The sequence below is a fragment of the Rattus norvegicus genome, chromosome 15, assembly GCF_021556685.1.
Source record: "Rattus norvegicus strain SHRSP/BbbUtx chromosome 15, alternate assembly SHRSP_T2T, whole genome shotgun sequence".
Lineage (NCBI taxonomy): Eukaryota > Metazoa > Chordata > Mammalia > Rodentia > Muridae > Rattus > Rattus norvegicus.
In genome coordinates this window covers 42,670,439-42,698,333 of record NC_141548.1, presented here as the reverse complement: position 1 = coordinate 42,698,333, position 27,895 = coordinate 42,670,439, and the positions used below count along the sequence as shown (strand labels likewise).

Sequence of the window (27,895 nt, the reverse complement as noted above, 5' to 3'; positions counted from 1 at the left end):
GGTTTGCCTTGGTTTGGTTTTGGAACTTGCAGTCAGTCTCTTGCCTCGGCCTGGGCATGGTGGGGTCACAGGCGTGTGTCCCTACGCCCACCAGCAGCCTCACTGTTTACTGTGTGCGACTTAGAGGGTGGAAAGCTTCACTTAGCTCTCAGTCGGGGTCTGCACCTGCAACTTGTGTAACTGCAGACCGTCCCTGATCTGTAAGGTGCTTGTTCTACATTTCCTCCACTGTTCTCAGCAGGGACACACTGGGTCCCAGTAGCTTTGTGGATTTAGGAGTACACTAGGTCACTGTTGTATCTGTGGCAAACAGAAAAATCCAGACTATTAGTTTATTTTGATCACTTCAGCTTTGATCAGCACTAGCAATTTTTGGTAGAATAAATACTGTGCGAAAAAAGGAACAAAACAAATCATTTATATCCTTTTTATTTATTGAGTCACAAAAAATTGAAAGTCTCTGGACCTGTGTCCATTCAGTGTCTACTTAAATACAGTTCACCTCCACCATGAGATGCACTCAGCCATTTTCTCCACAGATGCTCTGTCCCCCGCACGGCACCCCTGCATGCCTTTTTGTGAGCTTGAGATTGCTGCCAGCCAACCAATAACATTCCTTTCTTATCTCTGCACGTCTAGGATGACAGCACGAGCCATAGCGACCACCAAGATCCCATCTCGTTAGCTGTGGAGATGGCGGCCGTCAACCACACTATCTTGGCATTGGCCCGGCAGGGAGCCAATGAAATCAAGACAGAGGCCCTGGATGATGACTGATCAGGGAGTTAAACAGTTAACTTAGTTTAGACGTAGCACCTTAGCAGACTTTCCTCGGTCCTTAACATGTGTTCTTACAGTATAACTTACAGTTCCTTGTATGTCAGGTAGCCATTAGGGTCTTGTTCTGTGAAGATGGCATGGTGCCCTCATTCAGCCTTTGCATATACTCTCTCAGTATTCAAACTCCAGTAAGTAAGAAGCAAACAGACAAACCTCCCTCTCCCAGCCCCTGAGGTGAAAAGACAAATCTCGCTGCTCTGTCTTAGCATTCCAAGAAAGTGCTTCCAAGTATTTAGATAACCCTCAGTTCTCAAATATTAGGCTCTGTGTAAAATCTTGGGTACCTTTAGATTCCTGTAAAACTAGGCTGTACCCCGTCCCCGCCCTAAGACTGATGGGATGCAGGCTGAGGCAGTGGCACAGGGCCGACAGACACCATCTGGCAAGGATCCGTGGAGCGGAGCACAAGGAACATAGAGCCCCACCTCGGCGTGAGACGCACTGATTCAGCTGCAATAAGCCGCCTCCTGTCACAGTGTGGCCAGGCTCTACTTCTCTGGGTGCTGTGTTACGAATGTCGTTGGAATCCCAAGCTCAGATCTTGGTTAATGCTAATGCCCAACACAGACATCCTTCTGTCTTACAAGCTGTGTGACCTAGTAGATAATATACTGCCTTCCGCCTTTGGGACCACGATTCTAAAACAAAAAAGACAAAAACCAAGTTCTGAAAAGCAAAACCCAGCTTGAGAGCAGTAGGGAAAGCATGAGCTGAGTGTCGGATGGACGCTAAGCCCAGGTCTCGGGCCGCTATACATTCCACAGCGCGATGCCAGCGCCTGCCTGGGAAGTATTGGAGTTACCTTGGAAGTTGCTTTGCCTCCTGTTGGTGCCCCCTCCCTGCTACCAGAAAGTATAGAGCTGAGGTCAAGAGTGAGTGGAAAGCAGGCTTTGTACCTGTCACCTGAGGCCCACCAAGGGTTGCTAGGACTCTGCTGGGGACCGTGGCAACTTGACTGTCACAGACGGGGATCCTTGCCTAGCTAGGTGCAGAAAAAGCAGGGGACATTGCCACCTACATGTCGAGCGCGTGGGACAGCAGGACGTCCCTGCTGTGTTCCCTTTTCTGTTCTTGTGGAGGTGTGAAAGCTGTATTGCTACAGGCGATTTATTTAATAATTGGAAGCCATATTGATAATGGATGTGGTAATATTTGTAGTTTAATCTACTTTAAGCGGCAGTAACTAATGGAATTTTTTTCCTTGATCACATATGTAGCACTTTTGTTACTTTTTAAAGATATTTATATTTGATAAATCTTTTTTTCATTTTGAGAACTCAAAATACCAAACAGTGAACTTGCGTTATAAAGTCACCCTGTGGTCACCTTGTCATCTAGTAGCAAAATGATGAACTATTCATGCATCAAAGAAAATTACATCCGCTGGCCTTGTGTGAAAATGATCTCCTGGAGCCCTGATTAAATAGCACACTGTCACTGTGGGTAAGAAGAAACAGCCTTCAGTGAATTGGTGCAGTGTGTGCTGAGAGGCTAAGCGTCTCCTGCCTCCCCCATCTATCTCCTCTGTTTGTCTAACGAAGGCTTGCTTAGAGGCAGTGTGGAGTGGGCCTTTGAGCAGGTTTCCATCTTTTTGTCTATTGCCTGAACCAATCTCTAAGATAGAAAGTAGGTGCCATCTCCTCACCCCCTGCTTCCTCACCAAGTGTGTTCAGTTTCAAAACTATTGCAGACCCTCCTCCCTTTCCCCCGGGCCGGATACTCGGTATCCTCTGATCTTACCAGAGCACACTGTCTGGATTATCCCTTCGGTATGAGTCTTGGTTACAGGAATGCGAGGAGTCATCTTTGAGGGGCTGAGGATGCTACCCAGCCTACATCTGTGACTTTGAAGGGCACTAGGTAGGGCTTGGCCCTGCTCCAATCAGTAGATTTCAGGGGGAAATGTATGCATTTTTCCCAGCTCTGAGGACTGAAGTAAAATGGAGCCATCTTCTCTTACTGTATTACTTGAACCCACAAATTTAAGAGTAGCATTTCTTATTCTCAGGAAAGAGCCTCCCACCCCCTGCACCTACTTAGTATCTTGAATGGTTTATTTGATTTTTTTTTGTTTGTTTGTTTCACTTAGGAGACTGCATTACCATTCTTTCCTTTTGTTTACTTGGAAGGAATATTCCTATTATGTCTGTCCATTTTGGTGGAGTTTTGTCTGCTTATTCTCAGTTGAATCAGGAAGAACAGGAGAGGGGGGAAGACGTATTTTCCAACAAGCCACATCCATGATTTACCATGAGATTATGATGACTGACAGCCTCTTTACGATGCCGCTGTTGTTTCTTCTCCCTTGCCTTCTTAAAGGAACAGGCTCCAGCTGTTAGACAGCTCCAGACTCTAAGGGAGCTCTGCAGCAGAAGAGCAAAGTCATCCTAGGGCCTTTTAGAGAGAATAGTGCAGCAGAGGACACCAAGCCCTGGCTGGTACAGGCAGTACCAGCTCTGTGTGGCAGTGTGGTGGCCCTGGAAGAGCACAGTTACCATGGAGCCTGGCTCCGTGGTGAGAGCCCACAGCCTCACTGCCTTACGGGGAACCTGCGCTCTCGCGCCTTCAGCAGGGGTTTGCTTCTTTGGGATCAAGGTTCAAAAATCAGGCAATTTTCCTGGGTCACTAGGTTTGAGTCTACTTTTGAGTCCTGGTCCCTGAGCTCTTAGAATGGCCACAGAATATCCACAGTCAGATTCATCCTTTGTGCTCCTTGCTTGCCCTGTCTCTCTCTCACCTCCTTCTGTACTTCTTATGGTCCCAGAACTCTTCTCAACCAGTGAATACTGGGAGGAGGAGAGGAGGGGCGCAGGCGTTGGTAGACTGTGAGGTTACATTTATTTAAGAATTACTGTTGCTGGGTAGGAAGGTAATCTCCCACCTTATAGTACCTTACATGGCAACCTGTTAACACAGGAGCCTTCTGGGATACTCCTGCCTGTCTGAGAGTCACAGCCAGGAGGCAGCAGTGCTCTCCTGTGTGACCATGCAGGATCTCAGAACCCAGGAGACTTGAGTTCACAGCAGGCACGTTTGTGTTGAACACTCCTTCAGGCTGGTTACAGAAAGGGAGGACCTGGGATGGGGAGGCAGATAGCCTTTGTTGCTTTCACTCCAGCTCAGTAGGTGACCTCAGAAAGACATGAGCACATTGGAAGGCTGCTTGGACCTCTGTGCTCCGCTCCAGAGCTCTGATGCCTGGGAAGTTTGTCACTCGGCCACACCCATTATTTTAGGACCAGACATCTGGGAATGTTTTTACCTCATGGGGACGGCACTTGGGAAGCTGATAGTTGTCTCCATTCTCTCTGGCTTTAGGAACTCTTTCTTTAAACTCCTCTTGGAGACCAGTCATCAGACACCAGCGGCAGCAGATGCTGTTCTGTCAGGATGCTCCCGGCACTCTGTCCATCCCTACATGGCTTCTCCTCTCCATTCTGCCTCTCTGCACCGCATCTCTGCCTTGAGCCGATGTCACTGCACATTTTCTGTCCTCTGAACACAGACCCTCCTTCCCACGACAGGCAGTCAGTGCTCCATCTGCCAAACCTGTTACCTTTGTCTACACAGTGAAAATAATCCCTTCCTACAGTGACTTCTCTATCCTGTCCTAAAAGGGTTCACGCCAGGTCCTTTCTCTCCCTGGTCTCAAAAAGGTTGTGGTTAGAAGCAGGACTCCCATCTAACTCAGCTCTGCTCTAGCCCAGAACTTTCTTCCTCTTTGGCCTAGACTTTCCTGTGAGCCTCCCCAAGTTCTTAGGCAATAACTCCGTGTGTAGTGGTGGACTCCTGTCCTTTGCCTCCTGCATGAGCGCCACTCTCCCTCCATCTCGGTGATGTTCTCCTCTCGCTATGGTTTTTAGCTGTTTTACTACTGTATTTATTGAGGCTGTACTGAGACCAGCCGATTCCATGTACAGCGTTACTGAGCCGAATTTATTTTTTTAAGATTTCCCAAGTGAAGGTTGGGCACATCGTCCCGTTCTGATGTGTATGTTTGAGTGGAGCTGGGTGGGGTGCACTGGAGCGGGGGTAGGGGTTGCACATGCCCAGCACTCCTCTGTGTGTGTTCTGTACGTTGCAAATGTGTTTACTCAGGATTAGGCCACCAGTTGTCAGCCATACCGAATTTAACAAACTGCACTGTGGCTGTGAAAGCCCTTTACCATTTCTCTCCTGTGCCTGTCACCACTGTCAGAGTAAGCACCTGGACAGCAGTGGAAGGCTTAGCATGGAGGCAGCCGCAGACGGCCAGCTGCTTTCTAAGGCCTTCATGGTAGCCTGTGGTCAGAACAGATCCTCCTTCCTGCACGGTGTCCTTCATTACACACACTCCATTTCAAAGATGACCATCCCTTAAAAAGAGTGATCTCCTTGTTGTGCTAGGGAACCGACATGCAAAGGCCATACAGCAGGGAAGGCTTTGAGGCCCATCACATCATCACGCCAGTGTTGTGGTTGCAAAAGCTCATCTCTTACAGAGTATGTTCTAAAAGACTTTCCCCAGTGCCGTTTGTTTCTAACCCTAAGGAGAGATACTACTTATGGCAACATAGAGGGCTGGCACGCTTAGAAGAACACTTTGTGCATATCCATGGACTGGCAGAAGCTGGGAGTTTGGAGATTGAGAGTTTATGTAGATCCTCATTACACTACATTTGTGGAGGGGGTGTTAATTGAGAAAAAAAGAAAGGTCAGCAACCTGAACCACCCAAATCCTCACAATACTAGTTTTCTTCCTGAATCAAGAGAGGACAAGACTGAAGGAAGGTTCTGCTCCCCCCACCTGGCGGTTGCCTTGCAAGCCCTGGTGTCTATGTCTGCAAGCTGCTTTATCGTTCTTGGCATCTGGCAGAACTAAATCTAGCTGGTCCAGTTCCGGTGAGATATGAGTGGCCTTCTTCCACTTGTAGGGGAACTTTGCTGCCGTCCTTGGCTGACAGTCCCTTTCTGTGACCAATTTTCAGGCTGTACAGCTCCAAGCACTGTTGTTGGGGAGCTTGATGCCCCACTTAACGCCCAAGAGGCCAGCTCCCCTGGCTGCATGTCCGTCGTTTCTCTCGTTAAATATGACTGGCTCTGTACAGCCATAATTAACTTACAAATTCACGATGGTGTGCTGTGATCAAATGAAGGTTTGGCAGAATCTTTCTTCAAATTGTAACCATGGTAATTGAGGGGGTGGCATAGAATGAATATATAAAAGTATAAAGGCAATTGTTCCGAATGACTGAGTGTCCTCCTGACATGTAATTAGCTGTTTTAGCAGGGTGTAGATTGGCATGGTCATAATGAAGAGGATTTCTGTCCTTTATGTGACTGAGAATAGCACAGCGCCCATCCTTGTTCCCTTCGAGCACTAATGCTCCTGAGAACATTCGGAACAACAGCTCAGTAAACCAAAATAATGATATAGGATTCGTCTCCCACCAGAGAGAGAGAGAGAGAGAGAGAGAGAGAGAGAGAGAGAGAGAGAGAGAGAGAGAGAGAGAGAGAGAGAGAGAGAGAGAACGCATCGGGGATCATTTCAAATCCAGAATGGAAGGCTTTGCTTATTGCTTGCATCTGACTTCCAAATTCTCTTAAACTCTTGTGTCCAGTTTCAACTGATTCTACTTTGGCCAGAAGCTAGTCACTATCTCAAACTGAGGCAGCATCTGGCAGAGTGTCCTGGTCCCCATCCTTTCCCTGGCAGCCAGATACCTTACCTGGGGACACTTGCTGCTTCACTGGGCTTCCTGGCACTTTCCAGCTTTTCCTTGGAAACCTGATTATTTCCACTGCCACGACCATCAGAGAGTATTTGCTGCACTGAAGTTACAGTTGGGTGGTGTTTCCCTTCTGGGACCCTGAGACCAAGAACAGACAACATGACAGGGACACACACATCGACATCACCCACGAATACATGGACTCAGGCTCCGTGTGCACACCCCAGCTTGCTCACATCTGGCTTGTTCAGCCCCTACAAGCATCCCAGAGCTATTCGGCTGTCAGTCCTGGGTTCCTGGCTCTGCTGAGGCCATGTGCACTGTCCCCCAGTTTGTTTCTCGTAAGCACCTGTGCCTTCAGGTGGGCATCATAGAACCCTCACAGCCTGTAGCGTCCTCTGGACCGCACACTCTCTAACCCCTCTCCAGCTGATGCTTAGTTGGACTTTTTCTTTTTTTTCTAGTCATCCTTTGCAGGAGCCTTGATTCAATTAGAGCGTCAGAAGGGTCCACCGGAATGCCAGCAGCTACCAGTGCTAAGTGGCCTTTTATAAGTTCTTCTGCCCATGAGGCTCGACCCAGGTGAGGTTAACTTGAGTTCAAGAGCCCTGTCTTTTTTTAGGCTGAAAACTGTGAGATTAGTTAGTAACTCTGTGTGTGTGTGTGTGTGTGTGTGTGTGTGTGTGTGTGTGTGTGCAGGCGTGCACGCTGTCACGTGTACCCTTCTATAGACTGTCCCATCTCACCCAGAACACTAACTAACCAAGATGCTGGTTCCAGCTCTGTTGTGTGGAAAGGCTGAGGTTGAGTATGAGCCTGGAGAGGGCTAGAGAGCCTGTTTCCCTGGCACACAGACACACAGAGGAAGTCTCACTTCCTAGAGATGCCTTGGTTGAGTCCTCCCAGGTACCTCCAGTGGACTGTGCAGCACGTGTCTGTCAGGAAGGTGGTCCTGGGAGGATGGCCTTTGCTGAAGCCTCTCTAAGTTACCTTGTGGTCCCTTCCCATACCTGCAGGTCAGAGGTGTGGTCCTTGGGACTTGTCAGCCTTGCTGTGGATGTCGGACTTCTTATTTTCCGAGCTGCTGAGCAACTGCTTTGTTCATTAGAGGTTCAGGTCTGCCTTCTGGTTCCATTTTGAAAAGTCACTGGTTAAGTTAATTGTGTGACTTATGAGACACATACCGCACAGCAGCAGACATTACAGTTACCTGTGAGCATTCCAAGGAACAAACTAGCATGCAGGTAGAAGTTCCTAGCCTCATCTGCTCAGGTGCTCAAGGGGCCGCCCTGACTAAAACCACCCCACCCAGGGTAAATATTCATGTATGTCACAGGTAGCACCACCTCAAAACACAAAACCAGCTCAGCAGCCAAGGACAGTGCAGGTGGCACTCGTCTCAGAAGAGCCAGCCTCCCTCCCTTCCTCCCTCCCTCCCTCCCTAAGGAAAACCCTAGAGGTGATTGTTGTAAGAATCTAGATACTGGTATTTGGAAATGTGTAGTCTTACTCTGCTGAGGTCACTGCCAACCCCCTTGCAGTTCTCAAGCACATGGGGTCACCCCCAGTGCCACAGCCACTCTCATCTCTGCAGCTGAAGTGCATCACTGTGGGCTGATGGTCCCAGCCTGCTCTTTTCAGTTCTTTTCAGCGCTTAGCTCCCTGACTGTGGGGCACCCTGCTTGAGTTTCTGAAGGTTTGTGGAACCCTCCTACAAACCCTGCTGTCCCTTTGCCATAGAAAGGGAGGTAGAAGCATTGTGGAGTCCAAGGTTTTGGAGCTCTGGTATTATTGTGACTCTGCCATGGCCTTCCTTGGCTCCTTATCAACACTGACTGACCCATAAGTGGCAGCTTCTTGAAGATATTCAAATTTAGACCAAGAGTAAAACTTTTTAATATCTAGAGTCCAAAAATGGAGCAGGCTGCCTCAAGGTTAATGTGGAGGTTTAATGACTACTGGTCAGTGACACCAAACAAGGGACATCTTCCAAATGACCTGCTACACACACACACACACACACACACACACACACACACACACACACACACACACACCTTCTTTTCTAGCTCTTTTTCTTACAAAATTAGGTTCTCGGAGAGTTGGCTAGGTCACTGTCGTCTTGTGATCTGTCACATCATGGGTAGCCTTAAAGCCCGAGAGAATGAAATACACCTGAGGAGCAAGGCGGAGGGACTCAGCAGGCTGGCTTTACTGTCTTCACTTTGCCCCAAACACCTTGGCTTGAAGAAAAAAAGAGTATGGGTGCCTTTCATTTTGGTGTAATCAAGATTTTGCATCTTTGTTGGTGGCCAAAGGTGCTATAGAAAGTGTGGGATGGAATCTGTGCCTGTGACACCTCCTAGGGCTCAAGACACAGACCAGTCCCAGGACTTGTGTCAAGGTTTTTTGCTCCTGCAAGGACTTAGCTTCCCAGCACTTCCAGGTCAAATCTCTACAGTCTTGTTTGTAGCATCCTCAGCCCAGAAATCCCTCCCATTTTGCTTTACTGGCATTAAGAGCCCAGCCTAAACCTGTGAGGCCATCTGTCCACTCTACGGCTTGCTGAGGCCATTAGACTAGAAAACCAAATGGCATTAGAGCTGTATGAATTCAAACAGCAGCTTCTCTCTGATGCTTCCTGGGCCCCGTCTGCAGGAGAGGTGTGTGTGTGAGAGAGAGTCGTGTGTACTGAGTGGAGGTGAGCACTTTCAGAAAGCACCCCTCTATCATTTGCCTTGATGCCTGCATTTCCCTGTTTGAAAGCAGTGGGGATCTCATCACGCAGCTCTGAAAATGGGCACCAGAAAAACAAAACCAAAGTTCTCAGGGTGGGTAGGGCTCTTCCTTTCCGAGCACTGGCCATTCTGGCAAGCGTTCTCCTTCATGCTCTTGGGTTCTACCACAGCACTGCTCTGAAAGCTCTCTTCTTTCTTAGTGTTTCCTCATAATGACCCTAAACAGTGTGTCAGGGCAGTCTGTACCTCATTAGGTGCAGATCAGGGACCATAGATGCCAAACGGGCCCCTGAGCCACCACATAACTTAACTAGCTGGAAGGTGCCAAGACTGTCAGTTATCTCCCCTGGAAGAGCCTTCTCCAATCTCCCCATGGGCTCGGCCTCCCCTCCATGGCCATGGTTAGGTTGGGTCTGCAGTACCTTCTAGAACAAACTTCTCATTTCTGTTTAAGTGCCTAAGCAAGTTACAGACCTCTGGAACCTGCCTGAGAGTTGGCCTGTGCCCTGTCCTTCCCACCATGCACCCCGCCCCAGGACAGGTGTTATGCACATCCCCACTCCCCAACCCAGTGTCCCTGCCATTCTGCAGGCAGAATGGTCACAAGGGCAAGCATGGGGAGAAGGCTGGCTTTGTCACTGTTTCCCGTGTTCTTTCTGTTGGTGTGACTGTGGTCTTGGGTCAGAGGGAGTTTTAAGGAATCTACTTAGCTAGAGCTCGGTAGCTACTGAGCAGAAGAGCAGGAGTGAGACAGCCTCTGAGCAGAGTCCTATCTGTCAGCACTTAGGGCCGTTTCCAGCTCTGAGAGGGCCAGCAGGCAGGGGTCATGACTGATAAACCTGTGTGCACTGGAGCCCTGACCGCATGCATCCACAGCCCAGATACCAAGGAGCTGAAGGCCATCAGCAGTAGAGTAAGAGCCAATGTGCATTTTTTAAAGTGAGTGAGAGACTTTCTTTTGGGGAATAGTTTAAGTGTAAGCTAGATCTGGGCCCTATTTACATGGGGTATAGGACAGGTCGTTGACTGTGCTGTGCTTGGTTGGTTACAACGGTAACAGGAAGGAAGAATCCATTCCACAGGCACCTTATTTCCATTGATGCAGGATTTTTGTTCAGGCAGTGGAGGAGCAAACCCTGGGCATTTGCATGTAACAGGTGCAGATGGCCCTGCCTCACCTAGAGAGGGGAAAGCAGTGGGTGAGTGGCCAAGTGGTGGCTAAAAGGAGGCTGTGGAGCATGCAAAACCACACTTCCTCTGAGGACTGTGTCACCCTCTAGACGCAGCGTCCATGGTCTACCTACCAAGCACCTGTCTGGCCTGGTGTAACTGAGGAATGTCAACTGGATGCAAATTAAGGGACAACAGCATTGAGTCAGAGCGTCAGGAGGACCAGGATTCTGGGCCCTGACTGGACTTGAACGTTCTAGCAGGAGCCGAATGCAGTCCTGTTGAGTTCCCTGTGGGTCTGGGAACAAGCTGGCATGGGCAGCTGGGAAGTGGAAAGCAAGCTTACGTGTTCTGACCAGACACCAGGGACCAAATGTCTTGAGGTTGCCTGCAGGTATTCAGCCTAATGGCTGTGTAGGATCCTGCCAGATGAGTCGGGGAGGGAGCAGGGCGCCCTCCTGGCCTTGGCGGTTGTGTGTCTTAGTCTCTGTGTTTCCCTTTGGTGTCTTCTCTGGTCTCTGTCCCCATCTTGTGTGCCATGTGTCCCTGAGGGTGAATCACACCTGTGTCTGAGTCTGCTGTAAGGTGTCCAGTCTACCTCAAGGGGTCATCATGGCAAGCTCTGTCCACATGGAATCCTCTGTACATGCCACACACACTGGAATGTATACCACCCCACCCCCCATAATCTCTTGACCCCATCTTTCCCCATAGTCACCACAGACTCCTAGTGCAAATTGGATGCTGCTTTAAATGTGAAAAAATTTGTTCAAAAGCTATAAAATCTGAATGAAAGCTAAAGCTGAACTTATAAGCCTTGTTGCGTATGAGCCAAAAGTGCAAAAAGCTCTATATAATGAACTAACCTGCCACTCGTATAAATATAAATATATATAAATATATTAAAAATCAGACTGTTCTACAAAATTGTGTATTTGTATTTTTGTGTACGTACAATTTTCTGCTAAGCAGAAGGAGGGTGTAGTATAGGGCGCTGTGAGAAGAGATTTGGTTTAATCCCATTTCTTTGTTACTTATTTTTGTTAACATCAGATGCCTGTCTTCGTCTTCTCTGTGTATGACACTGTTTGGGAAGCTGCAGTATCCTTCTTACCTAGGCCAGAGTCTGTGATAATAAAGCTGGGGCACAGGGAGGTAGGTGTATGGCCACCACCTAACTGAAAGGGGGGCAGGCTTGCACCCCCGAGGCCAGGCATAGTATAGCATTCTGACTTGTCTCTGGGAAGCAAACTCCCTTTTTAGAAACCAGTTTCCCAGATAAGATCACTGGGTACCCAGACCCAGGGAGCAAGGGGAGTCTTCTCTCCATTGCCCAGGTGACTTTCCTAGCATAGCTCCCAGCCCCCTGGCTACCACTGGGCCATGTCTCCCAGGTAGCTGCTGCCTTTTTGGACAGGGTTACCAGATGCCTCCCCTACCAGAGCTGTCACCAGAGGTCCAATTCTTTACCTGGAGCATCTCAGAACCCACTTTGCCGGTGCTAAACAGGAGAGGGGTTAGAGTGGCTGCCAATAATGGCCAGAACCAGCCCACCAGAGGCCAAGACAAGCTTGGGTGCCCACCGCTGCCCACACCCTCCCAGCCCCCTCCTGGCCCCTGGTGGAGCCTGCTCTAGGGAATGATACTGCACCTTCCCAGTAGGACTCAGATTCTAACAATGTGTGATGACTGTAGCAAGAAGCCCTTGTTTCTCGATGTAAATGGTCAAAGAAACAAGTGCTCTACTGTATTGATTAAATAGTTCCAATGAGTCCTGTTTCATTGTATCTCCTATTCTGGATTAGTGCCTTTTGGACAGTAGACTGTTCTGTAATTAAAATGTAGTATACTGCTTTTTTGTACAGTTTTGTTTTAACAAAACTTTTTTTTAATTTGTGTTTATTTTAGTATTGTATCTATTAGAGAATAAAATGTATAACTGAGCAAAGTCTGTCTGGGATTTCTTTGGATCCAAATAATCATGGCAGTGGACAGGGGAGCTAAGAGATCACAACTACAAACCCTGAGCAGAACCCCTGCAGCCACTTCATGTTGGGGGTGGAGTGGGAATCCAGTAAGGCTCCGCCCCACTTAAGGTCCTGTAGCTTTCATTTCCCACTGCAGCCTGCCCACCCTGAGCCTCTAGAAGCTCGCTCTGAAAGCTATATCCAGAGGAGCAGAAACAGAAAATGGCAGCTTTGTTCCTGTTCTGGTTTTCAGTGGTGAGCAGAAGGAAGATCAGATCCCAGCCGTCCCTGTACCCCTCCTTAGAAGACTGAGAACCATTTCCCTTCATGGTGTGTACACATAGGGGAGTCTGACAGCACAGCTCAGGTCAGGATCAGATCTCCTTAGCCTGGGCACATGCTAAGGGTACCCTTTCTTCTCTGTATCTAGGAGTGACTTCCGAAGCTCCTCCAGGCCCAGGAACAGTGCCCACATTCCTTGAGTCACTCAAGTAAGAATGAACCAAGTGTGACACTCACTACAGCCCATGCCAGGGCTTGGTACAGGCTAGACCTCTCCAGGGGCTGCCAGGTAACCATAGTCTGGAAAAGATGATGTTTCCACCCCAACCCCCACTGCTGGATCAGTTCCATTCAGAATCCTGCCTCAACTCTCAAGGGGCTGCTCCTGGCTGCCACATTTTTTGTCTCTGCCTGGCAGGACGTAACTCTGCTGCACTTGGGAATACAAACAAGTCCTGTGCAGACAGAAGCTGCCTATGGCTGATGGCCACCTCTGCTTGGGCCTCCGGGTGCCCTTGACTCAGCATTCTCAGGCTATTTTATTATGAGAAAAGGGCAGAATGATGATTGGTGCACGGAGAAAAACAGGAGTCCTGTACCCTGGAAACAATGCTTTACTATAGCAAAGTGGCTGAGTAGGGACCCATGGATGGCAGAGGAGGTCCCTTCTCTAGCACAAAACCAGAAAAGGTAGGCTTCCTGGTGGGCAGGTCTAAAGTCAGGTTCCATAGCCCTAACTTATCCCTCTTTCTAAAACACCTTGTTCCTAAGCAATGGTTCTCAACCTGTGGGTCTTGACTCTTTCAGAGGGGTCACCTAAGACCATTGGAAACTAGATATTTACATCATGATTCAAGTCAGCAATATTACAGTTATGAAGAACCAACAGTTACAGAATAGTTGGGGGTTACCACAACATGAGGAACTGTATTAAAGGGCCACAGCATTAAGGTTGAGAACCACTGCACTCCAGGGTATATCTATGTGCAGCAGTAGAAAGACTTTCGCTCTCTAGTTTAGTCCATAATGGGGCCTATCATAGGTCAAAGCAGATGTGAAACCCCTGCCTGAAACCAGGGAACGAACATACATACATACATACATACATACACACACACACACACACACACAGAGAGAGACACAGAGAGAACCGGGGGGGGTGGTGTGCAAGTCATCTATTAGCCCTGAAGCTCCACTTAGTTTTAGTCTCAGTCCCCCCAGGAATGTGATGCTACCTGGCTTCTATGAAGGGCCAAAATGACTGAGGGATTAGAGACAGACCAAGATGCCAATGGGGACTTCCAGGGTCTTTAGTCACATCTAGGGGTCACAGAAATTTGTGCCCTGGAGCCTCGTGCTCTCTGGAAACCCTAGGACTACTACCAAGGGACAGTGTACTCAGTTGAAACCCCGGGTGAGGATAGGGAAGAACAGGTAAGACTGACCTCAGACATAAGCAAGAAATCACCTGGATTTATTTCGAAGCTGTTGGTCACTTGATGGAAAGGCATGTATAGTACAAAATTACAATAGTGTGGTTCCTCATACAACATAAATCATCTTTACTGTTCATTACAGGGTCTTTGGATTTTAAATTCCCATTTAACATGCACCAATCACTGAAATCCTGGAATCAACATCACACATGTGAGCTCATATTTACACAGTCCACACACCCGTGCTTTTCCCAACTTTCCCAACACTGCATGAGTGTCCACAGCACAGCAGGAAGGCACCATAGAGAGAGACTAAGAGATGTTTTGGGTAGTGTCAGGGACCGGAAGCAGAGGTTAGACACTGGTCCCGGGAAAGGCACTGAAGATGGCCCTATGGTCTCTGACCTGAGGTGGCCTGGGCCTTGAGGCACTAGAAGCTTCAAGTCACCGTCAGGGCAACACATAGAACAGGCAGCTTGGACAGACAGGTAAATGCTATGTGAGCAACTCACCTGCTTCCCACACAGAACCTCTAAGGCATAAGTGGCAGAGAAAACTGGAGACATGGAAACACCATCTGTACCGCTGCAGCTCCTCAGGGCCGTGTCACTAAACACAGCCCCAAAACACTGGCCTTCTCTGCCCCATAGACCTCAGCACCTGGGACCCAACCCACAGCCACCACCTACCATCCACTACCTGACATTTTAGTGACCATGACCCCTATACATCACTTTTCCAGCTACAAGTTAGTGTTAGTCTGCTCCAAGAGGCAGTAAGTAGAGGCCTGAGGCTGCAGCTGGCCTGTCTGGCCTCGTCTAGCATGGGAGCCCCCGGAGAACACAGCTTATTGTCCTTATCCAGCCCACAGGGGACATGAAGTCAGAGTGCAATGTGGGCACAGCAAACCCTGAAGGCCAGCAAGCACTTGAGCCCCATCTCTTCAGACCCACCCCAAAGCACCAGCTTTCCCAAGGTCACCTCCCTGCCCTCATAGCAGACAGGCACACAGGGTCCTCTCGGCCACGGGAACAGCTCATAAGGATACCCATGAGGACAAACTTATAGCACACTTGCCATGTATGCCATGAGACCCCAGAAGACCCCATCCACACTGAGCACCAAGGTGCGGACAGACTGCCCTTACACAGTACAGCTCCAAAGCTGCGCCCCCGCACCAACCACTGGAGGCCATGGGCACAGCCATCCTGCGGGATGTCAGTGCTTTGTCAGTTGCCAGGGAAGCTGAAGCACGTCACAGGAAGAGCGTCCTGCAAGGCTCTGTGCAAATGGTACTGCTTTTCAGAGGCAGGGCGAATTCTTAGGCAGCCTGGAAGTAGAAAGGCTGGGGAACCTCAGGTCCAAGGAACAGGGAGGAAAGTGGAGGCTAGGGGAGAGAAGGTGGTCCCAGAACCACAGGATGACAGCTGACCAAGTGAAATCCCTTAGGACTTTCAGTGTTCCTGAGACCAAAGCAAGATGAAGTCCGTAGGAACCTTTGCATCCTGTTTTAGACCGTCTAAGTGCCAAGTGGCACAATGGCCCTCCCACAGCATAGCACTACTGGCTTCACTCCTACAGGGACTTCTCTCCCTAGCAGCCATCGCATGGCTGTCCCAGAGGATGGGACTCTGGGACTCTGGTCCCTTCAAGGAATGAATGGCTGCTCTCTAGGGGACACCGTGGATGCTGACAGGAAGACCATCCATCCTCCTACAGCTCTAAGCAGCCGCTGGTCAGGGTCTGGGCAAGCAGGCAGATGGTAGTGATGTTTATACTGGGCTAATCAGACAAGGCAGATGGTCCACACTAAGTGTCAGCAATGCTAGCACAGAGGCCACAAGGGCCAGAGGAGGCTGAGGTGCTCTGAGAAGCCACCTGGCAGGACCTACTTCCCTTAAAAGGCTTCAGTCCTCACAGAACCAATTCCTCTCCAAAGCTTGCTGGCTGTGGTTCTTCAAGAGTTTGATGGTCAAATTTAAAACAAATTAAAAACTGCCAAGGATACCCTGAGTAAACACTGACACAACCTGAGGTGGAAGGCAGGGCAGGACCAGGGACAACAGTATTGGGTGACTCTGATCTGCCCACTGAGCCTCCACCAACACTCTGGGACTCAGAGGCCACACACACCTCAGCAAACAGGTGGTTGGTAATGCCCTGGGTACACCACGACTGCAGCACAGATCGGAAGAAGGAAATGAAACAGTTCTGCCCTCATTACCTACCTGCCCGCTGCTGGCCCAGGCGTAGTCAGGGTAAGAATTGTCAAGAGTTAAGACATTCTCCAGTTCCCTGAAAACTGGCAGATCCAGACAAGGGATTGAAGACTTGAACCATGTCAAGCCTCTGGGTCTGCCATCCCACCAGTGACAGCAAAGCCATGGTGTCTCTGCAATCAAGCAACGCAAAGGGCAGCTGGCTTCATCTGCTGGCCGCCACTTCCAGCAACAATCATCCAAGATAGAGGCTGCAGCTCTGGCCAGCCAGAGGCCGGTAAGCACAAGGCGGGTCCCAAGCATGCATGCGACTGTGGTTTGTGAAGTATTTTAACTTTTGGAAAAAAATAAATTAAATAAATATAGTTCAAGCATCCTGTTAGGAAATGAATGGCTGACAGAAAAGACTTTCTGAGTGTAAAGACACTGGGACACCTACAAAGATGCCTTCCAGAAACCCTGTGAGCCGTGCAGAAGGATGAGGCATGGGTTAGGGAGGCTGATAACCGACTGTGTGCACAGAGGTGGTGTGCATGCTGGACCCAGGCAGGAAAAGGAAGTCCTGTCTGTGAGGGCAAGACACTAGTTAGGATCATTGCTTAAATTAAGACATTAGTGAAGTCAGCAGAATAAGGAAAGGGGAGCCCAATACATCTGGCTGGGAACCCCCTCCCCACACACATCCTCAAGCAGTCAGGGAGGAGCGGGGCTGGCTCCAGCCCTGCCACCCAGCTACCGTAATCCCACAGGTCTCTGGGCTCCTGGAACCTTCCACACCTAACCAGGGGAACAGAGCTGAGGGATGTCTGCCACTGCCAAGTAGAGGAAGGAAATCCAGCTTCCAGATTCCCAGAGGACAGCGAACCAGATTGTCCATCATCCCCGAGTCGTGCAAAAAGCATTCATGGCCCTGCTCCCGTGGAGGAATCAGGTCTCCCCTTCCCATCAGTGTTCACGAGGGAGCTGCATCCTAGCTGGCCCAGGACTTCCGGTTCTCAGGATTCTTGTAGCTCCTGTCTCCCTTGGCCAATGCAGCTGTCAGTGAAGCCAGGTTGGTGGCAGAGCCCGAGATAGTAGCACTCCTGCGGGCCTCTGGGGCTCCCTGAGGCTGGAGCCCTGAACTGCGCCTGCGCCCAGTGCCTGCAGCCCTGCGGACCCGGCCTGGCCTCACCAGCAGCCCGTAACCAGGGTTGCATCTGAAATACTGTTTCCCACCAATGGAGCCATCATTCTTTCCTGCAGGGAAGGAAGCATCATGGAGAAGCCTTGTTACACACAGTCACCTTCTTTACTGTGTCCATCTATCATACTGCTACCTCCAAGCCACCACCCAACCCAGAAGCCATTGAGTCCAGAGCCCATGACAGTAGCTCTCAAGACAGCAAACAGCAGTCATCAGGGACAAACGGCCCCTTAGCACTGTGGTCTTAAGTATGAAGCAGCAGGCCTTGCCCAAAGACCTGCTGAGGACGAGGTGACAGCCATCAAGGCAAAGCTGGCTCCTGCTCCTCCAGGGGCACTAGCTCCTTTCCTAAATGTAAGCAGGGCTCCAGCTTACTTCACATCCCAGGTCCCAGCTCAGCCCAGGTGTGACTGTCCCCCAGCTTGGCCCCCTGGGCACCTGTCATCTCTGTGTCTCGGGATTACCTGAGATGGTGACCCTACACTGATAGGCAGTTTTCCAGCCTTTCCAACTCATGGACTTGTATTTGTGGCCTGTGAGGATGCCACACACTAGCTGTTACCTTGTTGACACTCCTCCCGACAGCCCCTCCGTCTGTCCTACACAATTCCAGAACCCTGACCACTGCTCCCCACACCTCCACTACCTTAACCTAAGTCCTCCCCGCCCACACATCTGCCATCCTCGAAGTGGTCTTCATGTTCCCATTCCTCCCATGTGTGCTCTGCACTACTTACCACAAGGCTCTCAGATGCAGGCACTAGGTGCCCTGCAGGCCACAGAGCTACCTTCCTATCAGTCCTCAAACATAGAAAGCTGGGCCGAACTCAGCAGCATGGGACACTCGCTGCCCTGCCTTACCCTGGTGACAGCCCACCTTGCCAGCTCTGCTTCCTGGATCCTTTGTGTCTCTGTGAACAGCTTACGGTATTCCCGACAGCCGCCCGCCTCTATCCCCTCGGCACACTTGCTCTTCTCAAAATGTATCTGTTCACCTAGCATTTTCTCCTCTGCACAACTGAAAGTCGAGTGGGAGGTATTGCTCACCACAGTGTATTTGAACCTAGCCCAGCAACGCAGACAAAGCAGGTACTTGGTTCCTTTCGGGGAGTTAAATTATTTCCTAACTCTCTTTAAATCTTGAGTTCAACTGCAGACACAGACTTACTCCTGCTCTTTTGGGAAAAGCAGATTTGAAGTTTTTCCCAGCCTCTACTACATCTTGAACCACTTCCAATTCAAGGTATTCAAGGTATTCTCTGCCAGATTATTTTTAAAGACAGTGACTTCACAGGAAGCACTCGGCTCAGAGACAAGGGTGTCATTTTGGCCTATATCTGCAGCCAGGGCTAAATGGACTGGTGAGGCCACCGGCTGGTTGAGAGACCCAGGGCCTAGTGCTGAGTTCTGAGGGCACCCTCTTACGGCTTGAGTCTACCCAGCAGTCCAGCAAGCTGCTGGGTCTGGCTGAGTGCCCAGAGCCTAGGCGAGGAGCCAGGTCTGCCCTGTGGCAGCCTGAGCAGCTGCTTTGCAGGGAACAGGTGGGCTGCACATCTCCAGGATGCCCTGCCCCTGCCAGTTCAGCCTTGACATTCTCCCCCCTCCCATGCTCAGACCAAGGTACTCTCTGTGCTCAAAATGGGAGAAGATGCTCACACCTGACCCTGCGGCACTGTGATGGGGCTGCTATTCTGAAAAACATCTGCTGTCTTCACACGGTCAACACTCAGGGAGTGAGGGGCCTGAGTCCATGTCACCATTCCCAGCCCACATTCAGAGCAGCCTAGGTGAAGCGATGAAGACATCCACACAGCAGAGCTCCTCAGTCAGAGACAGGAAGGAGCGGCCATGGTGCTGCCACACAGGGATGCTGGCCACATGTTAGGAAAGAAGCCAGGCAGTTTCCTTGCCACCAACTCCAGATCCTGGGCCCCATAAACTTGGGAACAAAAAGCAGATTAACTATAGCCCAAGGCTGAGCAGGTCACAGCTGCCAGTGAACATGAGATTTCCCTGTGAGGTGACAAGTATAAGACAATACAGATCCCAGGGATGGCAGTGTAGCACAGTAAGCATGCTCCATGTGGTCCAGGTTGGAGGGTAGCCAACAAAACCATTCTGTGTTTACAACAAGGGTTAAAAGGGACTAAGAGGCCACAGGCTGGTTCAGACCACAGGGCCTAGTGCTTGGTCCCAAGGGGAGCCTACTCTTAAAGGATAAAACAACACTGAAAACATTTACAGAGATGTCCGAACACATGCTCCTTCCCTGCAGGGCCTTCCCTGCGTCCTCACCACCCTGAGCTCTGCCGGCTGACTTGAGACTCAAGAGTCTGGGACCCTGTCACCTCCCCTAGAGCCATCACTAAGTATCCTAGAGTCTCAAGAGCACCGAATGCAGTCTGGGACCCTGTCACCTCCCCTAGAGCCGTCACTAAGTATCCTAGAGTCTCAAGAGCACCGAATGCAGTCTGGGACCCTGTCACCTCCCCTAGAGCCGTCACTAAGTATCCTAGAGTCTCAAGAGCACCGAATGCAGTCTGAGGCAGAGCTGCTGCTGCAACTTTAGAAAGATGCTGGGTGTGCTGGCACCTAACTGTAGCCCCAGAGAGTGATAGGCTAACAGCTGAAGGGTCACTGGGCCCGAGTCAGTTCAAACCAGTCTGGGCCACACAGCTGCTCACTGTCTCAAGTGAAAAAGATTTAAAATACTACTGTCTATAGCAGTTTTCAGTGACTATCGTGGGGCGCTGATGGATTCTGAGAGTTTAGATAAGCTAGCATCTGCTTTATGAAGGGTCAGGAGGCTCAAGGAGTCTGATGTGCTCTGGGTACACAGCACATCCCATGTTCCCTTCCTGCCAGTCCACGTTCAGCAGGGTCATGTTCAGCACGGGCACCCACAGTCCACTCACCTGCAGGCAGGTCCAGCTCCACACCAATCCACGTTCCCTCCTGGAAATCAGTTGGTCCAATATATCTTACAATGCCCGTCTTGTTGGTGCCCACAACAACATACTCTCCCTCTCTGAGCCACTCAGGAACTTCGCTGGCATCCTCAGAGTCAGATGTCACTTCTAGCCTCCCTAGAGTCTGTCCCCTAGCATGGCTCGGGTCTTCTGAAACCACTGGGTCCTCCTGTGCTCCAGAGGAGGCTCCCCCCAGCATGCCTGTGAAGGATGTAAGCTCTGAGGGCCGCACTTTCCGGATTCTGAATGGAGACGTGGGCACAGCAGGTGTGGGGTCAGAAAGGAGAGGCGGTCTGGGGACCTCCAGCTCTGTGCTTTGAGTAGGAGTTGCAGGTGGTATATGGGGCTCCTCTGGGTCAGTTGGATGGCTCTGTGTGCAGGAGAGGAAAGCCAGCTCAGGCTCTTGGGTGACCTGACACAGGGCAGGGGGGGATCCAGGTGTCTGGCTGCCGAGGCCTGTGGTGTCCAGGCCTAAGGTGAGCGTTTCTGACAGGGTGGCAGTGGAGACACTGTGAGAGAAGTAGCCACTTGAAGCTTCGCTCAAGGGGCTGGGAGGTCCATCCTGCCCTTCTTGGGGCTGAGTAACTACCATGGTAGATGGAGGGGAAGACACTCTGACAGGTTTGTCGCAGATCTTTACTGTAGGGGCCGCCATCTTCACCATAGACTCCAAAGCCCCACTAGGCCCAGGGCTGCCCTGCTGAGCCTACAGAAAGACAGAAGGCATACTAAGGACAGTTGGAAAGGCCTTCCCACCAAATCAAAGCCCATGGGGCTAGCGCTACCAGATCTACACTGAACCCTGGGTAGGAGCTGTTCCTGGCTGTGGGTATCACATACCGGAAGCAAACACAGTCAGAGCTAGCCTTTGCCCTGGAACCAAATGTCAGGTGAGCACTAGGCTGTACATCTGTGTTTGGGAGTGGCTGAGCGTGATGGCACAAACCCTGCTGCATCCGAATTTTCTACAGAGATGCTCAGCCCTGCACCTGAGCACAGGAGGGCATCACAATGTGATGCACAGGCCCCCACTACAGGAGGAAGCGACACACACTACACCTCACTCTGCCCATCACGGTTTCCCTAGTATGTGTTCCCATGGAGGCAGATGCCCTCACCCTCCACTGTCCTCAGAGGAAGACTGAAACGCACTAAAGAGGGCAGAGAAGCACTTTTCTCTGGCAAAATCCAAAGGATGACCTCACCAGACAATCTGAAAGTGCTTTAGCACGCAGTGCAGGCACACGAGGCGCTGACCCCAGACACTGCTGGTGCTCAGGCTGGGAGGCAGGGACAAGGAAGGGACCAGGCTGCCTATAGCTAGGGCTCTTTTTCTAGGAGCTTGCTTTTCTGACTACTGGTGTTATGTCAAGGCCCGGGGGCCTCTGATTCTGGGACATGGGCCAAGGATCATCACTAAGCAAGGACAGAGCCGGTGGCCTTTCACATCACTGTCTGAGTTACCAGACAGAAGACACAGACACGAAGCCAGGATATCATAGTGATGGCAGGCCCCCACTAGTCCTGGTGTTTAGAAGTGAACACAGGATGTTCTTTTAGATAACTAAAGCTGTCTGAGGGGCCAAGCACTACCTCCCAATTCTGAACCCACGGTGCTAAGGAGGGAGAAGATGAAATGGGAACAAGATGGAAGGCTGCGCAGAAAAAGAAAGATATAGCCCAATATTTATGCTATAGATGGCCACTTTCCATTGAAACACAGGATTTATTTGAACTGGGAAGTAGCTAAGATCTATAAGTCTCTTCCAGTTACTTGGCTTAACTCAGCGGTTTGATAAATCATGCATTTTCCCGTGAACTGTCATTTATATTCCTGCTTCCTTCCAGAAGCCTTCATTGCCCACAAGGCACACTTTCTGGGGGAGGGAATTCACGGTACCTCTTGAGATTAACAGCCCATTTTTGTGATGGGGCTCTGCCTGAAAAGTGACTCAATCCAGCAGATCAATAACTGTCATCGCCATAAATATGCTGGAAGATTAGGTGATCCTTCAATCATTTTTCTTCTACAACTTGGACGTGCTGTATTTATTCTTTCCTACGCTAGTCAGCTATTGCCAGGGAAATACACACAGCTCTAAGAGAAGCCGGACATGACCTGTGGCCTTTCTATGCTCACCCAGCACCTCTAGTGCCACTCTGGCACTGAAAGGCATTGAAAGGAGAGGCAAAGAACACCTCAGGTGACAGGTGTCCCGATGCCCCACTTGAATCCCTGATGGGAGAGGGATGCGGGTACTAGCAACAGTCCTTTACAGTGGAGCCCAGGAAAGTTGAAGGGCTTGTGCATGCTCCCATGGAAGGGACAAGCCAGGCTCAGTGAAGGCAGACTAACAACGGCAAAAGGAAAGACGATGCAGCCTCCACTGGCTCCTTCCCAGCACCCACTTGGCTGGAACTGAAACTAATCACTTGACTGCTATTTGCTGCCTGTGGAATGCCCACGGCTGTGAGCCTCCCTCCACATGACGGACAGTGCTCCCAGGGAAGGGGTACCCTGGAAACACTAAGACATCAGTAAGGCATTGGAGAGAAAGGGACTTTTCAAAATGGGGCACTACCTAAAGGGTCAATTGTCCCTCAAATCATCACACCCTATTTGCTATTGTCTGAATACATTACTTTCCCTACGAAGATGAGGCATCTTCTAAAGACTGAAGGTGTGCTGGGACGAGGGAGGCCTGCTGGTCACAGGATGGTGAGCGCTACTGGGCTGTGGGAGACCTTACGAGACAGTTCTCTCCCAGTCTAACATTAGTCTTTTCACGCTGATACCATGAACCAGAATGAACTGTAAAACTGAGAATTAAGCAAATGCTCACAAGAAAAAGATAGTTCTGTTTATAGAAACCCCCTCTGCCTAGCGGTGGACTATTAAAGCACAGACTACATTAGCAGTCAAGCACCAAAAACTTTAGCAATCATATGATTAGCAGGTTGAAAATAGCAAAGTGTAACAAGGAGCCTGTGCAGGAGAAGGCAGTGACCTACATTGTAGCTAATTAATAAGTGGGAAGCAGAGAGGGGAAGGTAGGCATGGATGAAAGGACCCTAGGTAGTGTCAGGGCCACCTCTGCAAGGGGACAGCCCCAACCCGGTGACTCACCTCCTCTGTCCTTGTTGCCCGGGCATCTGAGAAAGTAGGCTGCACCAAGATTCGGGGCACGGGCTGAGGAAACAAGTACGTGAGTGAGGGGCCCAAGAGGAGCACAGAGCAGAAAGCTGCCAGGAGCCACAAGGAGACCGTCACAACTCTCAGGAACTCCATCACACTCCTGCCAATTAGGCTTGAGGGTATCAGGGTTCTACACCACACAAGAGAGGCTGGCCCCAGTAGGAGACAAGACACACATATAATTGTCATGCTTCTTCTCTGTGGTCACAGACACATGCTGACAAATACTGGACTGTGAGCACAAGTGTTTACATGAAGTAACTCAAACAGAAAACAGAAGCTGGGAGTCGACCTGAGCCAGGGAGCACTTGGAGCCCACAACATGCTGCAGGACTGAGAAGGGAGGCTGGAGCATCAAGCAGGCAGACATAGGAGCAGTCTTGGGCAGCCTTGGGCATCTGAAACTAACAGAGCTAGGAAAAGAAAGAGAGGTAACTTGACTCCTGAGCAAAGCAAGCAGAGGGCAGCCAGAGCCAGAGCAATGCCAACTGGAAGAAGCAGAAGGTCAAATAGACATTCTAGGAATAAAAAAATCCTGCACCTGAACAGGTGAGGGGAGAAGAGCCTGAGAAGGGGTGAAACACCATAGCAGAAGACTTGACTTACAGACATAGTCAAGGAGTGTTAGAAGAATGATAAGAATCTGGGTAAGAACGTGAAGTCAGGAGGGAGCAGGAACCAAATTCATCTTACGGTGAGTTCAACAGCAGTGGGACACAGAGGCAGACGACAGTGTGAGGGTCTCTGGAAGAAACCAGAAGTCTACCATTTCTGCCTCTCCGGCTCCTGCCACTCAGCAGTAGAGAACGACCCACAGGCAGGGGTAAGCAAGCATGGGCTTCACCTCCCCTGTCCAGCTGGAGGGACAAATGGTGGCCACAGTTCTACTGACTATGTCACCCACTGACCTGGAAAGGTTGAAGGATTTACTGAAGGACTCCGGGGAAGAAAAGCCGAGGATTAGGGCCAGTTGATCAGTGACCACATGTACCAAAGACAGTGAAAACCTGAACAGGATAAGCCTCCATCCATCTCCTCCTAGTTCCTAGGATCCTAGGCCCTGAGATTTCCAAGTAGTTCCGACTGTGTACACAGAGTCTTCAAGCCTAGGCGTGACTGACAACCATTCCTCAAATGCAGATAACACACACAAATATGGGCAAAGGGGACACCACAGCTACCAGGGCTTCTGTTAGGAAGTAAGTACCACCATAGGCCCATTCTAATCAGCACTGGGACAGCTCAGAGAAGGTACTGGGGAGAATGCAGAAAGGACTGCGATGGAAGGACTGGAGTGGAGAAAGGATATACATTTCACCCTGCAAACATGGGGGCTAGACAGCAGGGGAGGAGAACACGTGCGCCTCAGGATGAACAAGTGAGGGCGTCCGAGAACAGCAGCGTTATTGCCATGTGGTTGGAAGAGCTTCAACTCCAAGACCCCAGCCACCTCCTTCATGCCTTACCACAAAAAAAGTTTTTGTGCCTTAGCATCACCTCTCCCAGCACCCAGACAGACCTCTGACCTCTGACCTCACTGAGATCAGCTGACACTGAAATGAAGCAGTCTTCTGTGTGCCTGCCACTCTACCTTTAAGTCCAAGAGATCTGATGCCGCCTCTGTTCTTTTCTCCACAGACCCAAAGGAAGGTTTGCAGGGTATTTTCTTAGTAAAGACAGTAAGAGGTTTTTCCCTCCTCAGGCTCAGGCTGCAAGTTCTATTCTTTAGTTACATCTGACTGAAAATGGATGGCATTAGGGTGGGGCATAAAAGGTTGAAGCTTGGGGTTGGGGATTTAGCTCAGTGGTAGAGCACTTGCCTAGGAAGCCCAAGACCCTGGGTTTGGTCCCCAGCTCCGAAAAAAAGAAAAAAAATGCATATAAGAAATACCCAAGTTCTCCTCTCTTTCTTCTCTTGCTCCCTGCTCTCCCCGTTCCCCTCCCCCGTTCCCTCCACATGCTCACGGTCCCCCTCCTTCTACTCTTCTTCTCATTAAACCTCTCCACGTGAAAAAAAAAAAAAAAAAAAGAAATACCCAAGTTAATAAAGATGAAAAAAAAAAAAAAAAAGGTTGAAGCTGGGGCCTGGAGAGATGGCTCTGTGGTTAGAGCACTGACTGCTCTTCTAGAGGTCCTGAGTTCAAATCCCAGCAACCACATGGTGGCTCACAACCATCTGTCATGGGATCCTATGCCCTCTTCTGGTGTACTCATATATATATAAATAAATAAATCTTTAAAAAAGAAAGAAAAAGGAAGCCTAGCAGGAGGGAACAGTAGCCACCAAACATGGACACTTGCTGACATGATACTGAGCATGGAAGCCTGTTCACACTCTTCCTCATGACTCAGCAGCTCCTTAACAAAATCGCTGCAAAAATTAACTGAGAGCACAAACAGACCAAGCCCTGGTTCCAGCATGAAACTGCTCTCCAGACTCAGCAGGTCCCAGTGTCCATCTGAATTCTCTCATTAAGGAGTGGTGATCTGTTTGTGGGGAGAGATGTGTAAGCCAAATCACTAAAATGAAGAGTGTGATGTGGATCCTGACTGGAAGGTCCTAAGGCAGAGGGGACTCAGGGGAGAAAGGATAAGACCAAGTGGCTGTGTGGGACCAACCTGAGCAGCAATGGCAGGGATGGGGAACTGCTATCTCCTCAGGAGTAGCTACCCTGGGGTCTTAAGCAGCCCCCGCAGGGGAAGAGGCTCAGTGCAGTGTGGTGGTGAAACTGGAGGGGGATGGAGAGGTGTAAAGGTCTTTCGTGGCCACAATCAGCTCCTGCTTGTTCTGAAGTGTGGACAGTGAGGATGATGCTTCCTTTGGGAGACTGGTTAGAAAGGGAAGACACCAGTATGAGGGGTCAATGAAGACATTATTTCAGTGGCTCCATGGAGAGTTCCGGAGGGCCTAAACTTGGATAGGAAGAGAAAGAAGCGGGAACAAGGAGGGAAATGAATGTCTGGAGGCTGAAGAAGGCAGAGGTATTACCTAGGCTGAGAGGAGCTAAGTGTGTATAGCCACACATGGGGGAGGGGCCCTCAAGCCTCCCAAGTTTAAGGACAGACAGGAGAATTCGGCAGTCACTGTAAGGTACCAGATACAAACTAAACTGGACCTCATGTGAGCCACTGCTCCTTCACACCCAATAGCTCCACTCTCCATGCTCAACTCTTTGCATTTTAATACTCTTCCACATCCCCTGCACAGACATCGACTCTATTTCAGGAGCTCTAAACACTGCAGACTGTAAATTCATTAATCCTTATGACACATCTGGTAACTATTAATAAAAACTATTGCAAAGTATTTCACAACCATAAATATTAAGAAGTCCCTTGAGAAGGGGGAATATAATTATCTGTTTCCTGCTCCAGAACCGGGGCTTGGAGAGCATAGCCTACTGCTGCAAGCACTGTGGTTGCATTGAGTCGGAGGCCGCCGTGCACAGGAGCCTCTGTATGGCACTGCTAAGCACTGCTGAGACCCAACAGACCACACGCACCACCACAACCTGGCAACGTTTCTGAGATCACAGCTCACCCTCAAAAATCTGCCCAGGCTTTATGAGTGCCCACTCCCTTCCCTATGTCACAAACATTTGGCAGTGCCTTCTGGGACCCTGCACTGACTATGCCTCTGTGACACTCAAAAGGAACATCTTAGCCTCCAGTCTTGGAAGGCCATCAATAAGTGCTGTCTTTGTGTTTTCTAAAGGAATAAACACATACACCAGTCATTTAACAAGCAGCACAAAGGAAAAAGAGGAATCCTTGTAAATTTTAGCACAAAGCTGGGTAAAGGGAACAAGAGAAGTTGGACAAAGTAAACATTAACTACTTTAAACTTAAACAATATTGAATTTTTTACCTACAATTTTTATATTTATAAACCTTTTCTAACAGCTACCTACTACCCTGAATTTGATCAAAATGGTGTCCAAATTAATATTCAGCTTTTATTTAAATAAATATTAATCAACTATTTAGGTCCAAATAGGAAAAATTAGTTTTATAAGAGTTATAAATTTTACTTTTTGCTACAAATAATCAGAAGCAACCAACATCTCACCTTCATGATATGAGGACATTCTAAGTAAGCCTAGATGCAGGGTATTAGAAGCCTGATAGGAGTAGCGCCTAGTGCTGCTAACAGCCACACATACTGCTGAGGACCAAGCCTCCGC

General features: G+C 49.8%; 2 protein-coding genes and 1 long non-coding RNA gene across 35 annotated transcripts in view; 1 reads left to right on the top strand and 2 right to left on the bottom strand.

Moving 5' to 3' along the window:
* The window catches only part of LOC148001000 (uncharacterized), a 35,461-nt gene extending 28,181 nt beyond the window's left edge, over positions 1–7,280 (bottom strand). For both annotated transcript variants that reach the window (XR_015638876.1, XR_015638875.1), the window contains exon 1: positions 6,549–7,280. This is a non-coding gene — a long non-coding RNA (uncharacterized LOC148001000). The remainder of the gene's footprint in view (positions 1–6,548) is intronic.
* The window catches only part of Hmbox1 (homeobox containing 1), a 153,805-nt gene that overhangs the window by 119,977 nt on the left and 5,933 nt on the right, over positions 1–27,895 (top strand). For 7 of the 28 annotated variants that reach the window (XM_087585736.1, XM_087585731.1, XM_087585741.1 and 4 more), the window contains one exon: positions 640–5,291. In XM_087585736.1, coding sequence (XP_087441862.1) covers positions 640–777 — 138 coding nt within the window. In that variant the 3' untranslated portion in view covers positions 778–5,291. 28 annotated transcript variants of the gene reach the window in all.
* Kif13b (kinesin family member 13B) overlaps positions 14,162–27,895 on the bottom strand; it is a 157,614-nt gene continuing 143,880 nt past the window's right edge. For 3 of the 5 annotated variants that reach the window (XM_087585728.1, NM_001412036.1, NM_001412035.1), the window contains 3 exons: positions 23,643–23,705; positions 20,462–21,221; positions 14,162–17,599 (listed from right to left, as the gene is read on the bottom strand). In XM_087585728.1, the coding sequence (XP_087441854.1) occupies positions 17,334–17,599; positions 20,462–21,221; positions 23,643–23,705 (1,089 nt within the window). In that variant the 3' untranslated portion in view covers positions 14,162–17,333. The remainder of the gene's footprint in view (positions 17,600–20,461; positions 21,222–23,642; positions 23,706–27,895) is intronic. The other 2 variants (XM_087585729.1, XM_087585727.1) reach the window with 1 other exon arrangement.